Genomic DNA, 12767 nt, shown 5'->3' on the forward strand with positions numbered 1-12767 from the left:
CGCTGATGTTTGTTGGTCCTTTTTGGCATACGGCATATCTTCTTGACAAGCTTCATCAGGACTTCTTCTAATATAAGCTCCCTAATGAAGCTGCTGGAACCGGATGTCACTTGATCCACAGTGGACCACTCCGGCTGTTCAATCTCAGTCTTGATGCTGCTCTGCTCAGCTTTCTTATTCAAAGATTGACGGGTTGTCATTTCATTAAACAAGGCTGTCAATTCTTTCAAGTTGAGTGTAGATTCCAGATTTTTGGTGCCTTGAAGTTTGGATGGTGCATCCATAATTCCGTTTGTGACAAGACAGACAATGTCCTTGTGCAGCTTGGGTGCCTTGTGGCACAGTATCTTCTGTAAGGCTTCCTCTGTGCCATAGCGTTGCATCAACTTTCTATGCACAGACAGCACCAACTGAAAGATGCCTGTTGCCTTCAGGCAGACATTTGCTTCCCTCCACCTGTTAGTCACCCTCACCCACAGAGCACTGGACAGCTTGTTGGTCACATCCTCAACTAGGGTCCAGCTGGCCCGCTAGCAAGCACCTCGCCTAAATAGGTGTGCGTTTATTTTTCTTCTAGATGATTGGACTAGTGCCCAGATATCACTAATGCTACATGAGTAACAGAGAGGGCAGTACAGACTTACTTTTGTTTAGTATTAATTGAGGACCCAGGTGAGGAGGGACACGATCTGTTGGCCGTCAGGTCCTCTGCAGCCAGTTCCTGCACTCTCACGGACACCATGTTGTGGTAGAGTTTGAAGAAGAAGCACTGCTCACTGTGGCCTCCAGCCTTGCCCATGGCGCGCTGCAGCACTATCAACAGTTGCTTGTCCATGTCATCCGACAGGCCCTGCACCTTGCCAAAGTAGTTTTGAATGAGGTTCATGTTGTTCGTGTCTATTGCTGCCCATACGGTACTGATTATACAAGAGGTCATTCCATGAGCACTCCAGATTCATCAGCTTGTGGTGGCCCTCCAGCAGCTTGGCTTGCTCTATCATTAATGGAGTGTCTCAGGCATTGCATAGGGAGGAGAAATATTAATACACAATACAAATATTAATTTTACTGCCCACAGCACGAAACCCAATGACCCACGAGCCATCCTGAATCGTGTGCTAGCGTTTTTCAACTGATTCCAAGTTTTAATCAATTGCCATACCACTTCCATCACCACTAAACCTTCTAGTGCCCAGTTTGCATATTTAAATCCTTCTATGGTAGGGCAAAGGGACTCCGTTTGATTAGTGGTGGCATTAACTCTAGGGTAGGCTCCAATTTCCCCTATTAGCACCCGAAGCCGCGGCTAAACTTTGGCCCAGGAGGATCAACTCATGTTTCCCAAGTATGGTACACATTTGCTGTATTACCACGATGGGTACCATTGTCAACATTACTTTCCTTGCCTTACTTAACCCAAATCTAATCAGGGCACATGTTATTGTCAGTATCATGACTAGGCCTGTAACGATTCCATGGCCATGTTTGTTCTTGTAGGCCAATCTACTTCATATTATTATTTGTAAAATTTCACAAAGACAATTATTTACCCTCAGGCCGATGACCGAATCTTGGTTTTCATTAGTCTCGCCTTCAAATCTCGAGTAGTTTGACGCCATTCTCTTGAATTTGGATCGAGCTAGTCTTCTTAACTCTGTAGGGGTCTTCTAGCAGAGAGTTCTAGTTTTCTTAGTTGTCAAGTCTCAGCTGTTCAGTCACAATGGTTTTTTATCAACCAAAGGTCTCTATGTTTTTCGTCTAATCCCTCCTTCTAATGATGTCTCACTTTAAGCCAGACCCCGTACCGGTTTGTGGTTTTCCGGTTGTTCTGTTTATACTGCATGTTCGTCTCGGTTTCTCAGTAATCTCGGTTGCTGTCGTACCAATATGGTTTCCTGACTGACAGTGTCATTTTTTAGTGATGATACAGGCGGGTGTTTATGGACCCGTTCATACACCATACTCCAAATCACTAAGCCTTTTAACAGTTTCCCCATTATTTTTATCAGGGTTCTCATTACCCATAAGATGCACTTTAATAGCTTAAGGGCTGCCCAGGCTATCCCTTTCCAGAATTTTTACAGTACTTTATCTACTGGTAGTCCCATTTTCTTGGCCCACCCTATTGCTAACATCAGAGCCAGAAATATTAGGATGGCTATGGCTATTCATAGACCCATCCAAAATTTAGCTTTAACTGTATACCACCACTTAGTCGCCTTTTTTAAAATCTCTATTCCTATTACTTCTGTAACCGCTGTAACTGGGTTAACTACTACTTTATTCTACATGGTCTCTAGACCTGTGGTAAAACTTCCCCATCCTGCCCCATACCAGTCTCCACTAGCATGGTCCGACTTGAGGTTCTCATCTAAATACCAGTAGGTATTATCTCCAACTTCTTTCTCTTCCAAGATGTTACAGTAGTTATTTTGGCTAGCCTCAAAGAGTAATTTTAGCATCCTTGTAGTCAAATTACAACGGCTTTGTCTAGATGAGTTACTTGGTATTCTACTGCAGTCCCAGTCTGATGTCCTATTCATCAACCAAGACCCTTCGTAACACCACTGATGCTATTTATCCCCTCCTGTTAGGAGGTGGATGTAGTCAGCACAAGGAGCGTAGAGGGTCGTAGTCTCAGTATGTCTCGTTCAGAAATCAGAAGTCAAAAGATACACTTGTTCTAGAGTATGAAAGTCAGATATGACCTTTTAGGTTGATGGTAGTTTGAAGTATCACGAGTTCAGTGATAAGTCAAGTAGCACTACCATGCCTTCTCTTGGGAAGGCATGCTTCTTATATACTCTCTTCGGGACCCAGTCAACCCTCGCTGCTATCTGCACACATTTACATTTATTCGACGCACATTTCACTGCTTCCTTCCAGTTTCAGTTCTTTCAGTAGCTGCAACCACTCTGCGTCTCGAGGATCTGGTGTTGCACTTCCTTCTCCTTGTTTGGGCACAATGTCTGTTAGTTCCTCATACCATGGCCTTACTGCCCACGGAGGAGGGGGTGTAGATTGAGACTCTGGGGGAGAATCTTACATCAGGTCCTTTTTTAGTGCTTCCGTCACAGTCTTAAAGCATGTTTAGACATGGACCTCATCAAGCTAGTTTTATCAGTGACAGCACCAGTAGAGACAGACAATGTACTGGAGGAGTTTGCTGATGTTTTTACAGGAATAGGATTATTCCCAGGAGAATGTACCATTCACCTTGACCCAGACGCAACCCCTGTGGTCTACCCACCGAGAAAGATTCCCCTTGCTCTCCGTGCCCGTCTGAAGAAAGAGTTGGAGAGCATGGAGCAATCTGACATAGTCACCAAGGTTACAGAACCGACTGACTGGGTAAACACCTTAGTGGTGGTGGAGAAACCACGCACAGGCAAGCTCAGAGTATGTCTCGACCCAAGAGACTTGAACAAGGCTATCAAACGCCCCCATTATCCTTTACCGACGCTAGATGGCATCACACACAAGCTAGCGGGAGCACACTACTTCAGTGTCATGGACACTAGATCAGGCTACTGGGCTATGAAGCTCACAGAAGAGTCATCTAAGCTCACAACATTCAACACACCATTTGGACGCTACAGGTTCCATCGCCTGCCTTTTGGGATTATCTCAGCCCAAGACGAGTTTCAGCGAAAGATCGACGAAGTGTACAAAGGCCTCGACGGAGTTGTGGCAATTGTGGACGACATCCTTGTCTATGGTCGAACCAAAGAGGAGCACGACCGAAACCTCCATGCGATGCTGCAAAGGTCCCGCGAGAGAGGAGTCCGGCTCAACCCCGAGAAGAGCACAGTCGGCGCTACAGAGGTCAGCTACTTCGGACTTCTTACAGGCGAACCGGGGACACCATGCGTAATGCTGGTGCCATGTAAGCCGGCCCGAGGAGACGCACTGGAGACCAGACGCGTTGAGCCGGCTTCATGGCACCTGGCTCAATACTCAATCTAGCCCTGCCAGGGCGGGGAGGTGGAATAACCCGCACCGGGGTATGCACACGTACAGGAGACACCGTGCGCTCTACCGCATAACACGGTGTCTGCCCGTACTCTCGCTCTCCACGGTAAGATCGGGAAGTGGGCGCAGGTCTCCTACCTGCCTTCGCCACACTACCCTTTAGCCCCCCCCCCCCCCCCCCCAATAAATTTTTGGGCTTGACTAACAGGCTTCCTACCGTGTCGTCGTGCTGCCTCCATTCGCCGGTATCCCTCCTCACACTGCGCCAGAGAATCCCAGGCGGGCTCCGGCACTCTCCTTGGGTCGATCGCCCACCTGTCGATCTTCTCCCAGGTTGTATAGCCCAGATCCTTCTCCTGCTTCCGTGCTGCCTCCTCATACCGCCGCCTCTCGGCTTTAGCTGCCTCCAGCTCTTCACGAGGGCGGCGATATTCTCCAGGTTGTGCCCATGGACCTTTACCGTCCAATATTTCCTCCCATGTCCATGAATTCTGCGATCGCTGCTGCTGCTTTTTCCCACGCCGCTTGGTCCTTGGTTGGTGGGTGATTCTGTAACGGTTGCTTAGGGATCGGGATCGGGATCGGTTAGAGGAAGATGTAAGTACGCATTTCACCTGTTCTACTCAGCGCATGTGATAAATACATTGATTCGATTTTCTGATAGAATATATTTGTTGCCATCTTGAGGCCTTTTCTACCTCTTTCAGGGCCGTGCCAATTAAATAAATACGTGAATGTCATGCATTCGGACCTCCTAACACCAATATAGCTTTTGTTGAGCAAGCAAATATCGCCATCAAGTTGACATACATCAATTCACTTTTATTTATTTACATTATAGTAGAAATCATTTACATTATTTCTACTATAATACACTGCTCAAAAAAATAAAGGGAACACTTAAACAACACAATGTAACTCCAAGTCAATCACACTTCTGTGAAATCAAACTGTCCACTTAGGAAGCAACACTGATTGACAATAAATTTCACATGCTGTTGTGCAAATGGAAAAGACAAAAGGTGGAAATTATAGGCAATTAGCAAGACACCCCCAATAAAGGAGTGGTTCTGCAGGTGGTGACCACAGACCACTTCTCAGTTCCTATGCTTCCTGGCTGATGTTTTGGTCACTTTTGAATGCTGGCGGTGCTTTCACTCTAGTGGTAGCATGAGACGGAGTCTACAACCCACACAAGTGGCTCAGGTAGTGCAGCTCATCCAGGATGGCACATCAATGCGAGCTGTGGCAAGAAGGTTTGCTGTGTCTGTCAGCGTAGTGTCCAGAGCATGGAGGCGCTACCAGGAGACAGGCCAGTACATCAGGAGACGTGGAGGAGGCCGTAGGAGGGCAACAACCCAGCAGCAGGACCGCTACCTCCGCCTTTGTGCAAGGAGGAGCAGGTGGAGCACTGCCAGAGCCCTGCAAAATGACCTCCAGCAGGCCACAAATGTGCATGTGTCTGCTCAAACGGTCAGAAACAGACTCCATGAGGGTGGTATGAGGGCCCGACGTCCACAGGTGGCGGTTGTGCTTACAGCCCAACACCGTGCAGGACGTATGGCATTTGCCAGAGAACACCAAGATTGGCAAATTCGCCACTGGCGCCCTGTGCTCTTCACAGATGAAAGCAGGTTCACACTGAGCACATGAGCACATGTGACAGACGTGACAGAGTCTGGAGACGCCGTGGAGAACGTTCTGCTGCCTGCAACATCCTCCAGCATGACCGGTTTGGCGGTGGGTCAGTCATGGTGTGGCATTTCTTTGGGGGGCCGCACAGCCCTCCATGTGCTCGCCAGAGGTAGCCTGACTGCCATTAGGTACCGAGATGAGATCCTCAGACCCCTTGTGAGACCATATGCTGGTGCGGTTGGCCCTGGGTTCCTCCTAATGCAAGACAATGCTAGACCTCATGTGGCTGGAGTGTGTCAGCAGTTCCTGCAAGAGGAAGGCATTGATGCTATGGACTGGCCCGCCCGTTCCCCAGACCTGAATCCAATTGAGCACATCTGGGACATCATGTCTCGCTCCATCCACCAACGCCACGTTGCACCAGACTGTCCAGGAGTTGGCGGATGCTTTAGTCCAGGTCTGGGAGGAGATCCCTCAGGAGACCATCCGCCACCTCATCAGGAGCATGCCCAGGCGTTGTAGGGAGGTCATACAGGCACATGGAGGCCACCCACACTACTGAGCCTCATTTTGACTTGTTTTAAGGACATTACATCAAAGTTGGATCAGCCTGTAGTGTGGTTTTCCACTTTAATTTTGAGTGTGACTCCAAATCCAGACCTCCATGGGTTGATATATTTGATTTCCATTGATCATTTTTGTGTGATTTTATTGTCAGCACATTCAACTATGTAAAAAAAAAAGTATTTAATAAGAATATTTCATTCATTCAGATCTAGGATGTGTTATTTTAGTGTTCCCTTTATTTTTTTGAGCAGTGTATAAAGCTCCATAATGAATATCTTAATACTGCACTATGGATACCATTATATACCCTTATAGAAGTCATAAAATGACTAAGCCTAGTTCATACCCTTCGTGTGCAACACAAGAACGCTTCACAAAATGCTGATCCTGCGTTCTTGTGTAGTGTGTTTTTTGTGTAGCTGCTTGTAGTTATTTCTTGTGTACGTATGTAGGGTATAAACTACGCTTTAGTCCCATGTCATGAAATGAATACCTAAATTAAAATGAAAAATTATGAAAGATACAATATTAATCAAAATCTGCAATACAAATGTTTTATTAAAACATCCATTAAAAAGTATGTAAGTGATTGAAAAATAAAATACATAGTTCCTCAAATCCCAAAAAGTTTAGCACAACTTTCCTAATCGGAGGAGTAGAAGCTGCTGTCGGCCTACCCTCCTTGTAATTCTTTAATTTAGGCTAAATATCTACATCAAATTTAGAGGCTGCAATGGACGTGGATCAATGATTACAATAGGGAGAGGGCATCAGATGTACAGCACATCTAAATTGGTTGGGCTTCTTAGCTTATCTTCATAATCACAGGAGAAGCTGTATATGTCGGAATGACATTTAGAAGCTCACATTCCTAGTTACAGGAGTGGGAGCTAATAAGGGATCAAAAGACTCAGATGGAATGTTGGTGTTGAGTAGCCTATAGTGGATCTTCCTTAAGGAGTATAAACTAATGGTAAGCTAGTCCACTGACAGCCTGGTTCAAATAGAGCAGCATTAGGGGACTCAAAATGAAAACAAAAATGAACAACAAAAATAAAAATGTTGTATTGAGGCCAGTTGTGGTGTTCTCCTCAGATGTAGCCTGGCAAAAGCAACTGACATGGGCTGCACGTCATCCAGGCTACCCATCAGAGTACCCAGAGGACTTGCAGGTGACCAAGCGTTTCCAGGCCTTCTGGACTCCCCAGAAGAAGCCCCGGATGCCTTTCCTCATCTTGGATAATTTAACTGGCAAGAAGATGAAAATATGTAAGAATTTCAGATGGACAATTGTCTGATAAAACAATAATTTATTACTTCTTTATACTTCTTTATATATAATTGTCCCATAAGAACATTTCCCCCCAGGAACACTCACTCATAGGTGGAGAATCCACAGCAATGTACATCTCTGGCTGGTCTGTAGTGTCTGTAAGGACGACGCTCATGTTGGACTGTGATCAGAATTCAAGGATGCACAATTAAACTTCAATTTCACTTCCTTTACATATTCCTATAATTATACAACTATACTTACTGGTGCCGATATCAAAAAGCACAACCAATGACCATTCAAGAGTAATCTGAGCTTGTTTTACCTTTCTGCCGGTGGCATAATGCACCCCCTCAGATTCCGCATCCTCCACATCATCACTGCATGAGTCTTCAAGGTCTGAGGTCTCGCGGTCATATGGGTTTGGCACTGAGGGTTTCAAGATGGCCAGTAGCTTGTGGGAAACAATGTCAGAGACAATGGAAAGCATCTCCTGATCCTCAAATAAATCGTCAATTTTCAAGGAGCGTTTCAAACGCTTGACCTTCCCAAGGTCAGTGTAGATGGCATCTGCCAGCTTCGATGTCATCTTAGAATTGAAACTTTTTTGCTGGCTTTCCATTTCCTCAATCAGATATTTGGCCACCTCATCATCGAACAATCGGATCAGCTCAGTCACCAGATCACTGATCTGGATGCGCTGACGCTTGTTGGTCCTTTTTGGCACACGGCATATCTTCTTGACAAGCTTCATCAGGACTTCTTCTAATATTAGCTCCCTAATGAAGCTGGTGGAACCGGATGTCACTTGTTCCACAGTGGACCACTCCGGCTGTTCAATCTCAGTCTTGATGCTGCTCTGCTCAGCTTTCTTATTCAAAGATTGACGGGTTGTCATTTCATTAAACAAGGCTGTCAATTCTTTCAAGCTGAGTGTAGATTCCAGATTTTTGGTGCCTTGAAGTTTGGACGGTGCATCCATAATTCCGTTCGTGACAAGACAGACAATGTCCTTGTGCAGCTTGGGTGCCTTGTGGCACAGTATCTTCTGTAGGGCTTCCTCTGTGCCATAGCGTTGCATCAACTTTCTATGCACAGACAGCACCAACTGAAAGATGTCTGTTGCCTTCAGGCAGACATTTGCTTCCCTCCACCTGTTAGTCACCCTCACCCACAGAGCACTGGACAGCTTGTTGGTCACATCCTCAACTAGGGTCCAGCTGGCCAGTTTATCCTGGGTCCGAGGAACAATCAGAGACAGCAGCCGGACAATGATATCCATCACCGTCTCTACATGAACAATAATATACACCGGTTGGGATGCCTTCACCTCAGCCGAGCCACATCGGCTCTTAACCGTGACCTTGTCCTGGTCTGTCCTTAGGCAGATGTCTGAGGAGAGCGGCCGGACAGAGACTTTGGGTACGATTGAACCCAGACGGTTGACTTCCCTGGTGACTGCACTCGCAATGGCTGTTGTCATCTCCCCGCTGCCGCGCCTCAAAGCTCGCCTCAGAGCATCAGGAGAGCCCATGTGCTCCTCCAGCTCTCTGCAGAGGGCACTTACAATCCTTGCACTTGAGGAGCGGGAGTACGGCGTCTTGAGATCCTTGGTCATTTCCAATGCTGAGGTAACGTCTGGGGAATCGGACATGTCCCGAAGGACAGAAACCACCATGTCCATTGCCACATCAGAGAGAGTGGTGTTTGGGGATGACACAGGTGATGCAAAGTCCTCTGAGTGAAGCTCATACCCATGAAGCAGCTTGGTGATCAGGTCTACAACCACCTCTGGTGTGGAATGCAGACTGGGAGAGTCCTTGTCGGAGGTCTCAATCATATAGGATTCAATTTCACTCAAAGCCCCTCTGACCATGATGTTTGTCTCAGAGTCGTCGGGTACATTGTTCTCTTTGAGAGGTTTGATACCTGCCTCACACAGCTCTTTCACATGGATGTTCTCGGAAGACATCACTGCTTCTTGAATAGTAGGTGGTTGATTGGCTATGGTTGTAGCCATGATTGTCCTGACCATTAGAGGACAAAGCTTTGCAACCAGTTCATACTGTAGCTTAAAGTTCTCCGAGCGGCTGTCGTTCATGGGTACCTCAGGGATGTCAAGGCCCTGAAATAGCATCTTCCGTACCAGTTTGCCCACTACACCCTCCAGTAGGCAATTAGTAGGGCTCGGAGTCTCATTCCCTCTGCCACTGGTGCTGGAAGGTAATTCTTGCTTCTTGTGAAGGCCATGAATGGCCTCACTTTGCACAATACAACCCTCAACAGGCAACTCCTCTACTGCAATCGTGTGCACAACCACATTGACATTGTTGGTGTGGGGTCCAATCAAAAGCTTCTTATAGGTTGGGTCTGTGACATATTGTAAAACACCCCCGCCTGTCTTTAAGTTCTGAGCTTTATCTCCAAATGTCCTATCCAGGAGACACAATACTGACTCAGATAGTGGGTCAGTGAACTCCTGGAGCTCTAGGCTGCTCTCAACTTCGAAGGGGCTGAGGCTGCAGCTGATCTGGGAGCTGTAATAAGAAGCCTGCAGCTCTCTCTTGGACTCCAATGTGTCATGCAACTTTGGATATAAGGCATCTGCAATGGAGTCTGTGAGCCGCTCATCCAAATTAACAGAGAAAATATTATTCAGGCTTTTGTTGGAAGCCTCCTCTTTGGTTTTCCTCAGGATGTCCCGCACAGCTTCCCTTGGGGCAGAACCAGAAGTGCAAACATGTCCATTGGATGGTGTCTGGGTGCCAGTAAGGGATTCCTTGATCAAGAAACTCTGGAGTTCGGTGGCCACTTCCTTAGACATCTCCCTTCTGATCTTCTGAACAGCAGGTGTCAGTGTAGCTTTCTCTGAGGTCAAAGGTGTCAGAACTCTGGTCAAAGTTGAGGGGCATCTGAGATGATCACCCAGACCCTCTAAGTCATCAGAGCAGGACACCTTGGCAACTTGAAATAAAACCGAACTAATAAGGTTGTGAGCCACAGCAGATGATTTTGCTGATGCTGCCTGGAGTGTCTCTAAACTAACCTGATTGGAGGCAGCCATCTTTGTTGTTGCCCTGGTAATGATGTTACTCACAGGCTTGATGGAGTAGCTCATAAACTGGGATCTCAGGCTTTCAAAGACTCCCTTCACTCTTTCTGCCTTCAGGTCTTTGTCAGTGGCAAATACACACGACTGAACAGCATGGAGAGATACAGGGAGAGGAAAGCCCAAGGGTGAAGCCACATCTGTGATATGGATGGAGGACTCTGAGGGTGTCCCCTCAAGGCGCCTCTGCAACAACTTTATCATCTCCAGGACTCTGGCATTGTCCTGTGGTGAGATGGAGCCCTCTCCTGAGAGGTTCTCACTGTCTAGTGTGTTCTGGATTCCAAGCAGTGTTGTGCTGAGTATCCTCCTGTCATGGGGAAGCACTCCCCTCAGTGCAGAAGAGGACCGGCTCTGTGGTGCTGGTGTGTTGCATGGTGTTGATGCACCAGAGACGTCACTTCCACTGTCATCATCTTTTTTGGTCCTCATTATAATAAGGATTTCGTCAATGATCTCATCACTGTAGACTTCTAAGTCCTCTGTGATAACATGGGCCGTTGGGGTGGCGATACTCAGAGTACGACCCCCAAGAAGTTTGAAGGACGTCTCCGACCCACTGCCAAGAGGGCCAACAGACACACATTGCAGTGTTTCGCTGGATGACGAAGAACAACTGGAGGAGAGATCAAGCAGCTCCTCCTCCAAAGTCGGAGAGGAGGAAAGAATTCCCTCCATTTTCAGGACAGAGATAACATCCGCAAGTGTTGAATCTACAAGGTCCTCACCTAGTGGGCTACTCCTTAAGTGGCTGACAAACACCCTTGTAGGAGAATGGGAGACTGTGGTGGGAGATGGAGAGCCCTTCTCACCATTCACACTTGACCGCGCCTCCACAATTGCTAAAGACTGGGAGATGACGGAACATACAAGTCCGCCAGCCCGCTCAATAATGGAGGGGAGGGAAACATCCAAAGGGGCTGGAGGTGTCACACTCCCTCCTTGGCCATTTCTATCTTGGCTGAGGCAGATCGACGAGACCTCAGTAGCAAATTGATTCTCCCGCATAGGGCTCCTGCTAGAGTCAGGTCCAGGAACAGTTGAAATAGAGCTCACAGCCAGGGAGCAAGGAATGTCACTCATTCTGTCTAAAAGCTTGATGAAGTCCGAGGAGGAGGAGAAGGAGTTGCTCCTGGCTGACCTCTGCTTGGGAGGCATGTCAGTGGCTGAGAGTTTCAAAGTGGTAGACACCAGGGAGCTTCTGCTAGATGAGCCCTGGCTGGAGGGGAAGCTGGTGTTAGAGGAGGAGAAACTGGCCAAGGTCAGTTTGACAGGGATGACATGCCCACAACCTACCACAGCAGATAAGGTTCCAGAGTAGTCAGTGGCAGTAGGTGGTTTAGTAGATTGTGGTTTAGCAGATTGTAGTTTAGCAGATTGTAGTTTAGCAGGTGGTGGTTTATCAGATTGTGGTTTAGCAGGTGGTGGTTTAGCAGGTTGTGGTTTAGCAGGTGTTGGTTTAGCAGATTGTGGTTTAGCAGATTGTGGTTTAGCAGGTGGTGGTTTAGCAGATTGTGGTTTAGCAGGTGGTGGTTTAGCAGATTGGGGCCTGGCAGATTGGGGCATGGTAGAACGTGGCCTAGCAGCCAGGAGGTTTTTAGTAGAGATCTGACTGGAGGAAGAGTGTGCTCGTTCCTCACTGGAGAGAGAACTGCTGCTACAATAAGTCTGGACAGCAGTGACTGGTTCATCAATGGAGATTGGGGAGGACCTACTGTCAGGACTCTGAGTGAGACAGATCACATTGACTTTGGAGAGTAGGGAGGTACAGCTGACAGAGCCCTGGGTTGAATCTTCGTTGGTGTCTTTGCTGATGGAGAGCATACTCTCTGCATCACTTTCTGAAGCTCTCAGCCTTAGAAGGTCAACCAAGGCAGGGATCAGGATGCTATTTACCTCCTCCAATACTGAGCTAGTTATGTGCCCAATCATGAGCAGCAAGTCCCTAACAGTAATCTGTATATGAACACAGAAAGGTACATCAACAGAATTGATTAAGATTTACAGTATGTTGGAAATCAAAACACATGTTAATCCATATCAAATTTTAAAAAACGTAAATATAACAAGTATACATTTCATATTTTTTAGCAATTACTCTATATCAAATGTGTGGTCTCCATTGTTGCAACTTAATCATCCTCCTCATCTAGACGTTTTACATTTACCAAAGTGGCAAACGCATATCACATCATATCATCCAAATACAGT

The 12767-nt window shown here is 46.9% G+C and overlaps 1 protein-coding gene across 1 annotated transcript; it reads right to left on the reverse strand.

The window, feature by feature from the left end:
- Positions 1 to 6801: 6801 nt before the first annotated feature.
- LOC120042155 lies at positions 6802 to 9610 on the reverse strand. The gene is made up of 3 exons (XM_038987016.1): positions 7773 to 9610; positions 7553 to 7628; positions 6802 to 7422 (listed from the first exon to the last, which is right to left on the reverse strand). The coding sequence occupies exons 1-3, from the start codon at positions 9582 to 9584 to the stop codon at positions 7316 to 7318; spliced, it is 1995 nt and encodes a 664-aa protein (XP_038842944.1). The 5' UTR covers positions 9585 to 9610; the 3' UTR covers positions 6802 to 7315.
- Positions 9611 to 12767: the final 3157 nt, after the last annotated feature.

Source organism: Salvelinus namaycush, unplaced genomic scaffold (genome assembly GCF_016432855.1).
Source record: "Salvelinus namaycush isolate Seneca unplaced genomic scaffold, SaNama_1.0 Scaffold623, whole genome shotgun sequence".
NCBI lineage: Eukaryota > Metazoa > Chordata > Actinopteri > Salmoniformes > Salmonidae > Salvelinus > Salvelinus namaycush.